Source organism: Eucyclogobius newberryi, unplaced genomic scaffold (genome assembly GCF_026437365.1).
Source record: "Eucyclogobius newberryi isolate DKJ021-1_F unplaced genomic scaffold, fEucNew1.0.hap1 SCAF_6, whole genome shotgun sequence".
NCBI classification, from domain to species: Eukaryota; Metazoa; Chordata; class Actinopteri; order Gobiiformes; family Gobiidae; genus Eucyclogobius; species Eucyclogobius newberryi.
Genome location: NW_027316278.1, coordinates 30,645,362 through 30,659,662, shown reverse-complemented (window position 1 = coordinate 30,659,662; position 14,301 = coordinate 30,645,362). Strand labels below are relative to the sequence as shown.

The 14,301-nt window shown below is 40.5% G+C and overlaps 1 protein-coding gene across 4 annotated transcripts in view; it reads left to right on the top strand.

Annotated features, from left to right (window-relative positions):
• The window catches only part of grid2 (glutamate receptor, ionotropic, delta 2), a 788,159-nt gene that overhangs the window by 527,535 nt on the left and 246,323 nt on the right, over positions 1–14,301 (top strand). For all 4 annotated transcript variants that reach the window (XM_072433310.1, XM_072433308.1, XM_072433309.1 and 1 more), the window contains exons 10-11: positions 4,411–4,608; positions 11,973–12,285. In XM_072433310.1, coding sequence (XP_072289411.1) covers positions 4,411–4,608; positions 11,973–12,285 — 511 coding nt within the window. The remainder of the gene's footprint in view (positions 1–4,410; positions 4,609–11,972; positions 12,286–14,301) is intronic.

The following is a 14,301-nucleotide window of genomic DNA, read 5'->3' as shown; positions in this document are numbered from 1 at the left end:
ACTTACTCTCCGGAGAGGCAGCGGGCATCTCTCTAGGTGTGTGCCACGTTTGATTGATAGATCCTTCTGGTTAGGGAGCGACTTGGCATGCATGTCCAGTCGCTGCCTAATGGCTTATTGAACGGCAACGGCTAGCGCGGATTAGAAGGCGCCGTAGCTAATGGACGGCGAGGCCCACGAGTCGCGCGCGTGTCCTCTCGATGTGTGCTTAATACGCAGCCTTGCATCCGCTCAATAACGCACTGGGCTCGCTCATAAATCTGCGGGACATACTGGCCTGAAACGCTCATCAGTAGGGATTTATTAAAGTGAGGGGAAAACTGTGAGTGAGGGGTGGAGGCTAAAAGCAAGCGACGGAGGAGACGGAAAAGTCGGTCGAAGTGAAGTCGGCGTGCAGGATTGGCGCTGTGATGGTTGAGCACGGAGAGTCGATTCCTACACCAGTATCAGGAGTGTTTTTATTACTTATTAAACATAACTAACAGGCAAAGGGATGTACTATTAAAGTGGTTGTTCCCAATTTTGTGTCCATGTTGTACAGATGATATATTGTAAAATCAGCCGTTATGGTCAAAATGAAACCGCTGTGTGCTGTATGCACGACATTATCAAGCATTTTGACGTCCGAGAACCAGGAAGTGGACTGTTGGCATGCTTGTTAGTTTTGACCATGGATCTATTATAATATCTGGATAGGGTATGGCTACCGCATGTCGCAGACTACCCCAGTGGCCACTCCGTTGGTACTGCATCGTGCGTCCAGAAAGCTTTTTTTCCTTAGAGCGCAATGTAACAAAAAACTGCTCGTGTTCGGCTGACAGGGCACGTAGAGCTTTCAAAAAAGTCGATATGGCAGCAATTCTTACTTATTTATGGGTCATTGACTTTTTTAATTTTAAGATTGTTCAATTGTCTTTAAAACGCATTTTAAGCTGTTAGCTTCGGCTACGCTCTAGCGCGCCGCTCTAGCCCAGGTCGTGACCGTCTAGACCAATCAGAGCGCGTGTAGGTGAAGTGAACGGGCCGAGATGCCGTGGATGAGCCCAAATGCCACGACTGAACTACAGACGTAAAAATATGAATCTATGAGTTTAATAACTGAACAAATCATGGAACTAATGACCACCACGGATCTGAGGGCCGTGGATCTATTACTCAGAAGTGATGTCTTGAAATGTTTCTGCCTGAAAAACTAAATCACGTAATAAATGCTATGGAAATGGAATGTTTTGCCAGGTATAAACTAATCGATGTTACGTTTCGTGTCCATCAGTGTTGTTATCTGTAATACACAGACAAGAAACCTAAATACGGACTTAATCATGACTTTAGCATGTTTTGCACGTAGATAAACATGTCATCTGAATACATTTGACATGTTGTAGAATGATATGATTAAAAATCCGTAATTTAAGAAATACATTTTAAATCAAACATTCCATGTACTTATCAAGGACCAGAATTATTTCCATTGACAGTGAAAAAGTTTACTAACTAGACATTTTTTATGGTTTTATATTGTATTTGCGATAAACCACAAAACACTGAATAATAACTCTAAACTATTGAGCCATGACAAGAAATAGATTTACTTTTTTCCGGTTCAAAATCCTTCAGTTTTCTTAAAACCAGTAGTTTAATATTTCGCTTTATCTCACACTGTGCTCTGTGCTGCTCTAGTAACTCTCTCTGATTGGTCAGTACGATCACATGGTACGCTAACCGGATCTTGGCTGTTGGGGGCTTGGTTTTGACATGATGAAAAAAAAACGCGTTGAATGATTTTTAGGATTTTAGGAACGCGCTAGGAAAATTAAAATAACTTTAAACCGCTGCACAACGGTTTAAAATTTGAGGACAGTAAAAATCAGGTACAGCACTTTCAAAACTTTTTCCATGAATGTTTACAAAGTTTTATGTGGTCGTGATAAGCCCGGCTGCCCAGAGGCTAATTGCGGCTACCACTTTTCCTACCCCCACCAACCACATACGCAAGGGGTAAAGTGTCTTGCCACAGGACACAACAAATATGCAGCGGTAACACTTCAAAATAAGGTTTCACAGTAAACTATTTATAATGCAATAATAAGCACTAGGCATTACTAGCATTTATCTCTTAACTCTTTATTTAGCAACTTATGAGTGCTCTTACAAACATTTATGAGGTATTATAAGTATCTACAAATGCTAGTGTCTAATTGCTTATAAACATATAACTAATGCTTATTAACGCCTTATAAATGATTTCCTGAGGAAACTTGTTATAAAGCGTTACCCTTATAGAATATTTAATGTGTATCGGAACGCCGCTATATCGAAAGTGTGAAATATTATTAAAGACATTTCTGCTGACTCTGAAATGAATTGTTTTATTGCAGTCACAGGGAGCTACATCATACACCGCCATATTGGTTGCCTGACCCGCCAGCCCCGCCCACATTCTGTTTGAATGCGTAAGGGTCATTGGGAGGGCGTCAAAAAAACTCTCCAGCATTTACCGGTCCAACCACCGCCGCTAATTTGTGTCATGTGTCTCTCAAATGCGGAAGACGTCTCTCAAATATTTTCGGAACATTCAGAACAAAATATATAACTTAATTTACCTCAGATTGACAGAGTTTAGTGCGTCGCTTGTTGACTCAGCAGAAGTCGGCAACGTTTCTCAGTCTATGTTATTTTTATTCTTTTCCACCATGTTTGTTTAGACACGAACGGACAATGCGTTTGTCTGATTGGTTAATCCGCCTGTCAATCAGCTCCCTTTGGAAATTGGAGCGACTGTGTTGGATCCCAGACCCTCAGGTTTTGTAAAATAGTCTGTCAAAACGTGTTGGGAATGGCTGGTCAGGCAACCATATTGGCTGAGTGTCTTTATCCGTTTGAAATATGACCACGATGACAGAACAACGGCAGATGGACCTCCAGACCAAGTCCCCGCCACAATACGGCACACATCGGGAAACGAATACCGCGCTAACGCCAAACAGACACCATTGGAATCCGTTTCCTCCCTGGTGAAAGTATGGATCGTGTTGATGTTTGTTGCGCTGGGGCGGAGGTAGTCGTGGAAATACAGCGAGCTTTAATGAATTGTCTTAAATGTCAGCCGGAGGAGTGTCATTTGCCCTCGACGGGGGACTGCCCTTTCTCCGGCATTGTAACATCGACGGCAACAAAGTCGGCCATCTCCAGCGCTCATCCGCGGCGCACAATCAAAACAGTTTTAAATGTGTGTTTTTACTCATTCACTCTATTCTGCTCACAAAACTTTATTGTTAACATATTTTTAACGGGCCATTTACCTTCAACGTTCTGAGACTTGCAGGGGTGTGTCCAGAATTTCCTTTACCGCAGAGGCCCACGGGACATTTTCAAGGCTTAAGGCTGCATTTTGTATTGAGTATGTGCTGTAATCGTAACATTTCACCTTGTCTGTACAAAACACAAATAAAGGACCAAATAACTCCGTAAGTGAAAGAGACTCTGCTTATTCCGTTGCGCCCTTCCGTACTGTGAATAATCGAGCAGGAAAAAACAATGCCGAAATACCAGAACGTGTTCAGGGAAGTTCCAAAATCCCTCGTTAATAATAAATAAGACCTTTGAAGGAGCCAGCAGGACAGCTAGAGGACACGTTGTGGAGGGAACTGGAAGCTAAATGAATAAAGGATGTGGAGCTGCTTTGCCAGAAAACAAGGACATGTTTACAGACGGTGACAGATCACATGTCTGAGCTGTGACAAATCATATTTTCACCCGCCGTTCGGAGCAGTGACGCATTCTCTGTGTTAGAGAGGAGAACGTACAGGGATGATGGAGGAGTAAGGCCACTGCTCCAGAACCTTTAACGTTAATGGAGTCATTATGATTCAGTTTTAATTTGTCTCTTTCACTGTTCTATTATGATGTGATGTGTGAAAATATGTGGTCTGAACTGTCTGCAAATGAAGTCCCTCACAGATAAATAAAGTGACTTTGTTTTGATTAATAGTACAGAAAATATCGCTTTATACTATTTATGCTCCTTTGAAGCATTTTAAAAAATATATAGATAAACAATATTTTCACTATTCACAAAAAAAATATCTTCAAAAAAACGTCTCAATTATGACTTTGGTATGTTTGTCAAGCTTGTAAGGCACATTACTATTATAAAATTAACACTAAATTGTCAAAACCGCTTCAGTCAGTCAGTTTTTTTGATTTTTTTGTGTGTGTGTGTGTGTGTATTTTTTCTCGCATTATACAACCTCCCCCGTTCATTTTTTGACTCTTCCCAAAGTGTAATATTTCCAAACGGTTGGGGGCACTTTGATAATTGGCTGAGTTCATGCATAAATGAAATGGCGCATTGATTGGCGGCTCACTGGGTTCCAGACGCTGAGTGATGTATCATTGTTTCCCCTGTAGGAGGAGCCGTTCGTGATGGTGTCGGAGAATGTGCTGGGAAAGCCGAAGAAGTATCAAGGCTACTCCATTGACGTCCTCGATGCCCTGGCCAACTATTTGGGGTTCAAGTATGAGATCTACGTGGCTCCGGACCACAAGTACGGCAGCCTGCAGTCGGACGGCCACTGGAACGGGCTGATGGGGGAACTGGTTTTCAAGGTGAGAACGCGACACGGTTGATACCCCGGAAGTGACGTCACGCTCAGCATATTTCTCACTTTCGTTGCACAAGGCGCATCCGTCAGCTGATTGGGAAGATTTATTTTCATGCATTAAAGTAAAATCTGTTTTGTCGCAGCGAAACCGGAAGCGTGCCGTTAGCATGCTAGTTGTTAGCTTTACTGTAGCGGTAAATTTGGCACCGGAAGTTGTGGAAAGCGTTTAAAAACTCGTATCGGTGAATACTTAGGATGCTCGTAAGGATTTAGGTGACTGAGCAATAACTTTGGACGGCTGCAAACAGTTTATAATGAACTAACCGTTTTTTTTTTCATGTTTTTAAGACATGAAAAAACATCTGATACAACTTATTTAAGGACAGCTTGTCTTTTTAATTATTTTTGTATAGCAGTACCCATTTCTGCAACGTGTTCCTATCCATCCTATCCTCGTTTTTTCTTTTGATATGTATTTTTTAAAGTTTTTTTTCTCCTATCTTGTTTCAAAAGTCTCAAAATTTTTGAAATATTTCCACAGAAACAGTTTGCTTAACGTCAATTCACCTAATACATTTAAGCCACTTCTTTCTTTATTCTTATCCCATGGAAATCAGGGAAAGTAAAGCTTCTCTGTCCCGTTTATATTGATTGCTGATCTATTTGAACTAAAGGGAGCACAACGCTGTGGCTTAGTATCAAAAACAAAACAAAATCATCTTAATAATCCCATAGTTTGCACTCACGGGACATCACCATTTTCTAGAATGTCAATATGTTCAAACTGAGCTGGTTGATGGCAGAATTTTCTGTTTAAGTGTCAGATTTATGGTTCATATCTCTATCATTACTGGGTCTATCCAAATGAAACAAACATTGGCACAAAGTTCAACGTCTTCTCTGTCAGCATAAATAAACAAGAGTTAAATCTTGTTTTCTCAGTAGCATCAGAAAGTGGTGTAATTCTTCAACACCAAGACAGAAACAACAAAACATGATTGTCGTCAGTTATAAATACACAAGATTTACATGACTAAGTTTCACATTTGTAGATTTCAATTTTGGATATTTCTTTAAAAAAACAGTGAATCTCCCATAGTTACAGACGCCCTTTCCCACCATCTGAGGACGAAAACTGTAGCTCTGATTTCCGCCTGCTCCATTACGCTGCTGACTCCTACTTGTCTCACCGATTAAGAAACACATTTAAATAATTGGAGCACAAAGTAAATACACAGCAGTGGGCGTGTCTGGGGGTAGAGGGAAACAGGGATTTTCTGAATAACGGCATGTTTATTGAAATATAAATGACTGCATGAATCACTCCAAATACAACTTTGAGTGGACAAATGAGAAGAGAAAACAATTGTAACGTGGTTAAAAGCAATTAAAAGTTGATTTGGCATAATATATCCCCTTTAATAAAAACATACCTTGAGGATTTTTCCGTTTCATCCACGTGTGTTTAAGTAAGTCACCTGAAAACACTCTTGGCTTTAGCTCTTTGTTCCATATTGTCAATATCCATGCTGCACATTTTCCACTGTAAAATGCTTCAGTCCTCTTTGTTCCCAGCAGGAGGCACAAGACACTTAACCCAACCATTCCCAGGTAGAAATAAATCATTGTTTCCATACAAACACATTATTTTAAGGTGAATGAACCCTTTTTTGCCCTTCCTATAGGTCATAATCACCTTACAGAGGCCCTTATGTACTGACTTCTTTATTGTTGTATTTTTGTTGTGTTTCCCCTGCTCTCCCTGCACTCCCTGCACTCCCTGACCTTGTGTTGCTTTACAGTGCGTTCAACATTTGTATTCTCCCAACACCGCGACTCACAAAGAGTGAACTGTGCCGGGGCAGTGCAGATTTATGTGTACAGCGACGAGCCCCGGACATGTTTGTTTTCTCCATCAAATCAGAATTCACGATTTGATGATGATAATTATGAATAAATAATATGTCAGATGATTATTACCATGCCACATTTGCACACACATTGTGGGTATGGTTACCACAGGTGACCGAAAAGAACACCGCATGTGGAGGTTATGCTGGAAATACAAACATTCACAATGAGGGGCAGAAATATGGGCAGCTTAACGGATAAAATGTGTTTCTTTGCCTTTTTTTTTGCCACATTGTTCTCCATAGAGCTATTGTTTTGCTCAAATTCACTCTATACGGTAAAATGGAAACTGTTGTTGCTACGGCTGTGCTAGCTTGTTCGCTAATGGGGATTGGAGTTTTAGGACACTCCAGTTGCCCCAACACACAGACTAACTAACGACTTATGTAAGGAAAGAAAAGTCATTACAAGGAAAATAGTGAAAATAGAGCTGAATCTAGTGCACACTGGGGCAGCTGCAGGGGGCGCTCTAACATTTATATACACATGTATATCCTGGAGACTGATCCTAACCTTACAGAAATACTTCTTAACTAACCTTAATTTGCTGATATCTTAATTTTAAACCACGTAATCATGATTTACTTCACTTGATATTTGGTCGCCTTTGTCCACACAGCGATACAACATACAGTATTACATTAGTATACATTACTGTTGAGGCAGCGGCTGTTGTGATTTCGGGCGTTACAAAAATTAATGTAATTGAAATATGAATACATACAGATATACATAAATTACCCACATAATGCATAGAGGGAAACAGGAAAAAACGTAATTGGCTGATAATGTTTGAAGATGTACATTTTCTCAGTGATAAACAATATGCAGATTCACATCCGTTCTGCCTTGACCAACTAACACCCTGCTGCGACTACTGCAATGACTTCCTAATGCCGTATCGCTCCCAATTTCTGCACATATAAACAATTTGTCTCCTCAGTCAGCCATAAAATTAGCCATTTAATTTTTCAGAGGGATTTAGATGTCCTCTTTTATTTTGTACTATTGAGAGGCACATAGTGTGTTCAGGTCTTTTTGACTTCTGTTTTTATGAATGATTTAAAATTGTAAACTAAAAAACATTCTATAATAATGATAATAATAATAATAAATATGACATAATAATATAACATAATCATTTTAGTAATACATTTTGTTAATATTTCGCTTTTGATAAAACCCAAAGACAAAACAATACAAAACAGTAAATTAAAAGAATAATCATGAAAAAAAAAGATCAGTAATCAAACAAACTACAAAAAAAAAGACACAGTAAATCATCCTAGGTCCTATTTATTATTAATTTTTTGCTTTTCATTTTGTGCATCATATTTTAAAATGTATTTTGGTGCTTTATTTGCATTTATTGGATTTTCAAAAATCATTCCCTGTAAATTTCGTTAAAGCCGCGTTGATTATTGCTTTCGCTGGTGTGCTGGGGCTTAGCATTGGCCCGTAAAATCACCCACTCGTTAGCGCCATATCCCTCCGAACCAAATGGCATTATGACCGTGTTTTCAGCGCGCCCTCAGTCACAGGCGTGTGCTTTTCAAAGGGCCACTCGTTCACACAAACATCTTCCATTATCTTTATGACTCGAGCAGGTGCATGCAGCTGTTCGCACCGGCACTGGGGAAAACATTTTAATGAGCCATCATTGTCCCCGCACTTAGCTCAAAAACACCCACCATGCTTGGCCCTGGTCTTTTACCCAGTCACTCGTTCTTTTGAGCGTATGTGCGAGATCTGTCGTCGCATGAATGGATTGGAAATGCTTTGTGTGACTTACCATTCACACCGGTGAAGTTAACCATCAACGTATCACCGTTGGACACTGGGTACTTCAGATAACTAGGAAAATCAGACAACCCGTTAATATGATCAGATTTGTTTGGTTTTTAGAGTGAAATTTTAGAGTTTGGTATTTAGAAGACAAAGTGCAATATGTTTTAAAGTAACTTTTTCAATTAGTTTTTGCCCTTTTTGTGTAATTGTCCTTGTCTTGCGGTCTTATTCACATCAGATGAAACTGTTTATGTGACGTTCCAATTATCTGAGAGCTCCAGAAATCAGGGAATTATTTTTTGTTCTCACTTATAATAATTTCCCACAGCGTACAGTCAAAACCGTTTTAAAGTTGAGACATGAAAAACAGAAGAAAACAATGGTTTATTTCAAAGTATTTCTAGACCCTGAACGTTCGAGCTGGGTCGGGCATCATTTGTATCATTTTACGCGGGCCTTGGCTGGGCATTGGGCTGTAAAAGGGTTTAGGCCGTTAAAAACCTTGTGGGGCCGGGTCTAATTCTGCCGGGCTTTGGTCCTGTTGGCCTGATTACAGCTCTAATACATTCAATATTTTGCAAATGTGGAAAACAAGCATTTGCATTTATAAACCTTCTGTATGAACCTTGCATACAAAAATATAGGAACCTGTTTGTGAAAACTACACCTAAATAAAGCATGAAAAAAGACTCAATTCACTATGAACAGTCAGTTAAGAACTATCCAGATTTAGTTACTTAGGTTTGGGTTATGAGTTTGGGTATTAAAGCAGAACTAAGTAACTAAGTAATACCCTATTATATGTTTGATTTCATTTTTTCAATAAGGCAGTCTACTCACAAAAAAAACATGTTAAAATAAGATAACCAGGGTTTTGCAGGGGAGCAAAAAAAACATACTTAACCGGACTCACAAAGATGCTACAACCAGCTTTTTATTACTCCAAAAATGTTAAAACTCAAGGACTTGATTGGCTGCCAGACTGCACAAATAATGTGTAAGGAATAATAATGTTTCCGTTTGTGGAGTGGTGCCAAATTATTACGCACTGAGACAAAAAAACTCTTTATTTTGTTAAATGAGGTTTTGAAGAGCAAATGGATTTACCAAATTAGAATAGAGTATGGCAGAAGCATGATTATTCTTATACTGTTGTAAAAGGGGGCGACTAAGTGTTTACTTGTTCCCACTTTATTAGAAGTACTATTCTCTTCATTGAAATAAATAAGAATTTGCTCATACATTTTATCTATTGGTTATTTTTGGGGGGAATTTAATTATTCAAAATATCTGAATAAACGTTATATCTATATAATATGGTAAAAATGTTATTATTTTAGTCCTTCCTTAAGTAGCATTTGTTCATTATTAATGAAAAATTCTTTATATCATTTTTGTAGTTATTATGAAATGTGACCATTACAACTTGTCATTCTAAATGTGTCATTCTACGTAATATTCATAACGCCATCAGCTCCTCCAATCACATACCTATACATAAATATAACATATGAAGTGTCTTGCTTAAGGACACAAGGGCTCTGACATCTCTTACAATAGCATTTTTGTCATCTTATACGTATTACCCCACAAAGCAAAAGCGCTCGTACATTTCCACGATCTTCGACAATGCATAGAGCGGTGGCGGTGAAAGCTGCTGACGGTCGTACAATGAATTGCTTATTAATTCGCGCAGATGTTGAGCACTCCATTCCTCAGCAGCGACTTATGCTTTCAACCGTCAGCAATAATATCGTCTTTAATAACCCATTCTTTCTTTCATTCGGTGTCACTCCAACGCTTGATTTGTACTGATTAAACTGATTGGAGCAGCAGATCGTAAAGTGTCATTTTGCTTTGGAGTCCTTGCAGGTCTCATCAGCAACATTGTCGGCGCGGCGTCATTAGCAGCTAGCTCCCCGTGGTCTCCGTCGGCTGGCTCTGTAATTAGAGCGAAGGTGCGAGTCTGGCGCGCACGCAGTATGCTTTCAACAAAACTTCACTTTACCGTGCCAGGAAGTTAACTGAGACCAAGAGTAGGAACTTATGTTATGGATTCCAGACAGCGATGGAAAGCAATCGGGTGCGCCGCGTTTATTAGTCAATATTCGAACTTGCGTGACATAAAAAAATTGGATTAGGACTAAACCCAGAGCTAAACATGGACTTGACCTGGTGTTGAAGAAAACCAGCTCAGCTCTTGTTGCCTTGGTTATCAGAGGTACATTTCTCCTTCCAGGCTGGACTGGATCCGACTGGGATACACAATCGCAATGTCTTAGGGTTCATGTCTCTGATGGAAATAAACTTCTCCTGTGTTAGAACTCCAACCTCATCCCTCTTTCGTTCTTTCTTTCTTTCTTTCTTTCTTTCTGTCTTTGTTCTTCTCCAGAAAATGACTGAACAGAATTTACACCAGGGCGTCTCACCATGACAAAACCCGATCTCCTCTGAACTCAGAAGCTAAACAGGGTGTGGCCTGGTTAGGACTTGGATGGGACACCGCTGGGGACGGGCGCTGTAGTGAGGCGGCCGTAGCTCTAGCGCACACTGCTGTTCTCTCTGTACTGTAAGACCTTGTGTGGCATGAATATACGGTATATGTTATTCGGGAAATCCATTCTCTGCATTTGATCAACCCGTAAAATGCTGCTAGGGCATTTTGTCAGGAGCCCGGGGACCCATCTCCGGATCTTGAGCTAGTCTTGGTCAGGACCTTAACGGGAGGAATAGGTCTGTCGTGCATGTTTCGGGTTGATGGGTCGTTAGGGGATGGAAAAAGCCACCCAGACACAAAGAAAATATGTAAACCTATCAACAGATGTCAGCAATATAATTTAGATTAAGGATTAAGCTGGAAGGAAGCACGAGGGGAGAGAGAGTGCACTTGATGTTGGACTCAACCCAAATGCACTTGATTTTGCAGAGTAAAGGCACAGAAAAGACTTAATCCTGTTGAATTATTTGTGTAAGAAATACATTGCTATCTCATTTTAATAATCACATTTTCAAACTGCCCTGATATGAAAAGTCGCTTCGCTTACTGGACCGGCTACTCTTCGGTTGATGTGCAAACGCTCAACTGAAAGGGCCCGTGTGACTCTATGTGGATTTCTATTTTGGATATTGCCTTCAAAAACAGTAAATCTACAAAACGATGAACCTTATCATTATCTCTTCACAAACTTACTGTATTTCATATTCATGTTACGGCGAGTCCTTTCAACCAACCAACAATCACGTCTTTGGAGTTGAACGATGACCCAGTGTCCGGGGCAATCGCGAAATTATATATATTTGTTAATTTGTACTGGCGGAGATGACTTTGACCTTTGTGGCTGTTTTTGTTTCACACGGATAGACTCAATAATTACAGAGATATGAACCGTAAACCAAGTCAACAAATCTGAAATCTGACTGCGTCCTAGAATGTTCTGATTTCACGTAAATGCAACCTATTGAAAAAACACTTAATAATATATACATGTAATTTACTATGTTTTAAAGTGTACTCTTCTGTCCCCACAACTATTTGTCCCACTGCTTGTTTGAAATACAGCGTGTGGGTAAACGTACTGTAGTTTCTGCATCTCCAGCAGACTCTCCTGTACGTCCACCATCACCTCGTTGTCCGTGGCCCTCACACTCCTCTCCCTTTGCCCCTCGCAGCGCGCCGACGTGGGTCTCTCCGCCCTCACCATCACCCCGGAGCGAGAGAGCGTGGTCGACTTCACCACCCGCTACATGGACTACTCCGTGGGCGTTCTGCTGCGGAAGGCCGAGCGCACCGTGGACATGTTTGCCTGCCTGGCGCCCTTCGACCTGTCGCTGTGGGCGTGCATCGCCGGCACCGTGCTCCTGGTGGGCCTCCTGGTCTACCTGCTCAACTGGCTCAACCCGCCACGCCTGCCCATGGGAGGCGTGTCCTCCACCACGCTCTACAATTCCATGTGGTTTGTGTACGGCTCATTCGTGCAGCAAGGTAAGGCTGAGTGGGAGCGACGCATGCTGTTTGGAGCGCCGGCTGTTGTGTAGTTCGGGCGTATCAAGTGATCTAAAAACGAATCATTGTGATATAACCATCACATAAAAAGGGCATCATTGGACCTTTCCTGAATAGGTTTAGAATGGTCTGGAATGGATCTAAATCATAACGTTTAAAATGATTGTTGTTGTTGTATAGAGTATCAAGATTTTTTCTCTACTTCAAAATAGAGTTTGAAATGTATAAAAGTATGGTAAAAACAACATGTGAGAGTGAGCACTACATGAGAGTGCACAGATGTTGGCTCTTACTCAATAAATGCACTGGAAATATGATTATTATATGTTTTTTTTTGTTGTCCTTTTTAAGAAATTACTTGGACAATCAGTCCCAGATTGTAAATGTTCAATAGTGACATTTGTTCTTTCTGAAGAACATTATTATTTTAGAAAATACATGAAAAATGTCAAGAATCTTGATGCCCTTGCATAGAAATGTTTACCCAGGAGCTTGTCATGAAAGACACTGTTAAGTTTTGCAGATGTGTTTTGTGTTTCGTGAGAGTGAATACAGATGGAATTATGTCCATTGCTGGTATTCCATGTTTGCTCATTCACATTCACTGTCACGACCAAGTACAAATAAACAAACAAACAAACACACAAACAAACAAAAAATAATTGAATCCTTTCCCCTAATATGAAACATGAATTGAAATGATGCAATGATTTGTAGGATTAGTGCAGAAGGTCCAAACACCACCGAGGGGGCGCGCGTCTGGAGCTGTGGCTCGTTTCATCATTCAACACAGACTTTATGCTCTGACAGTTTAGAGAATAAGTGTGTTTTATGTGTGTGTGGAGGAGCTGGACTTTGGCAGCAGGAGTCATGCTCTGCGCTGCACCGAGGAGCAGAGCAAAACCCTCATTCACTTGACAAACTTCACGTGACCAATCAACCAATCTCTCACAACCAAACCTAAGCTTGAACCAAAGGCTTAGAGAAATTCTTCTTCTTCTTCATTTGAAAAAAAACAAAAAGACTTTGCAGGTATTTGTTTCCTTTGCCTGTATAAAACACATTATTAGGATCAACTTGTGCATGTGTCCAACCACTGAAAGTCCAAAGCCTGTTGTAAAATGAGCCTCAGAGACTTGTCTTCTCAGAGTAACACTGCCCCAGAAACCAAGAAACACTAAACGTATCCAAATAAGCCTGAACTGAAAAGAAAAATAGCTCCGAGCTGCAGTTTAAGAAGGCAGCCAAACAACAGACGCCATGACAACGGAGCCACGGACATGACAACAAGCACTGTGACGTTTGACATTTCAGCCGCTTATAGGTCAATTTATTATTACATTTCCTTTTATGCACTGCAAGGGAGCCGCAGTAGGAACGTTTTTTTTCTTTTCTTTTTGTTGAAATCATTCAGTTCTGACTCCCAGATAACAGTTACGGTAGGATTTGTGTTTGTGCACAGTTGTAATTCCGATTCTAATGTTACAAACTATGACTATCATCAAAATTATCTATTTTTTTTTCACAATTTAGCTCTGACAAATGCCCTAAACAACTCTTGAAAAAGGAATCGAAAATGAAAATTGACTGCACTTCCTCTTAAAAGCATGAAACTCTTTCCATATAAAGAATAACATAGTTAGTACATGGTTGAGGAGGAGATTATAAAGGTGCACTAACACAAAACTTTTTAAACACGCCATGCTCAAGGGCGATTGCGAAGCACCGGGATGCCCAGGAACCACAGCCCGCTCACCTCATTGTGTAGTGCTGTATGTTTAGAGCGGAGCAAATAATCCCAGTGGTATGGAATATCTCTAATCTGGCAAGGCAGACCTGAGCCCTGCTGCGATACTGCATGCTCCTCCAGCAGGTTTCAGGTTAAACAGCAGCGTGAAGCACCAAGGGCGAAAGGAGAGGAGCGACTTAAAAAAAACATTGTCACTGCGCGGAATTCTTTGGGAAAGTTCGCACGGATCCTCAGCGGCGTTGTTT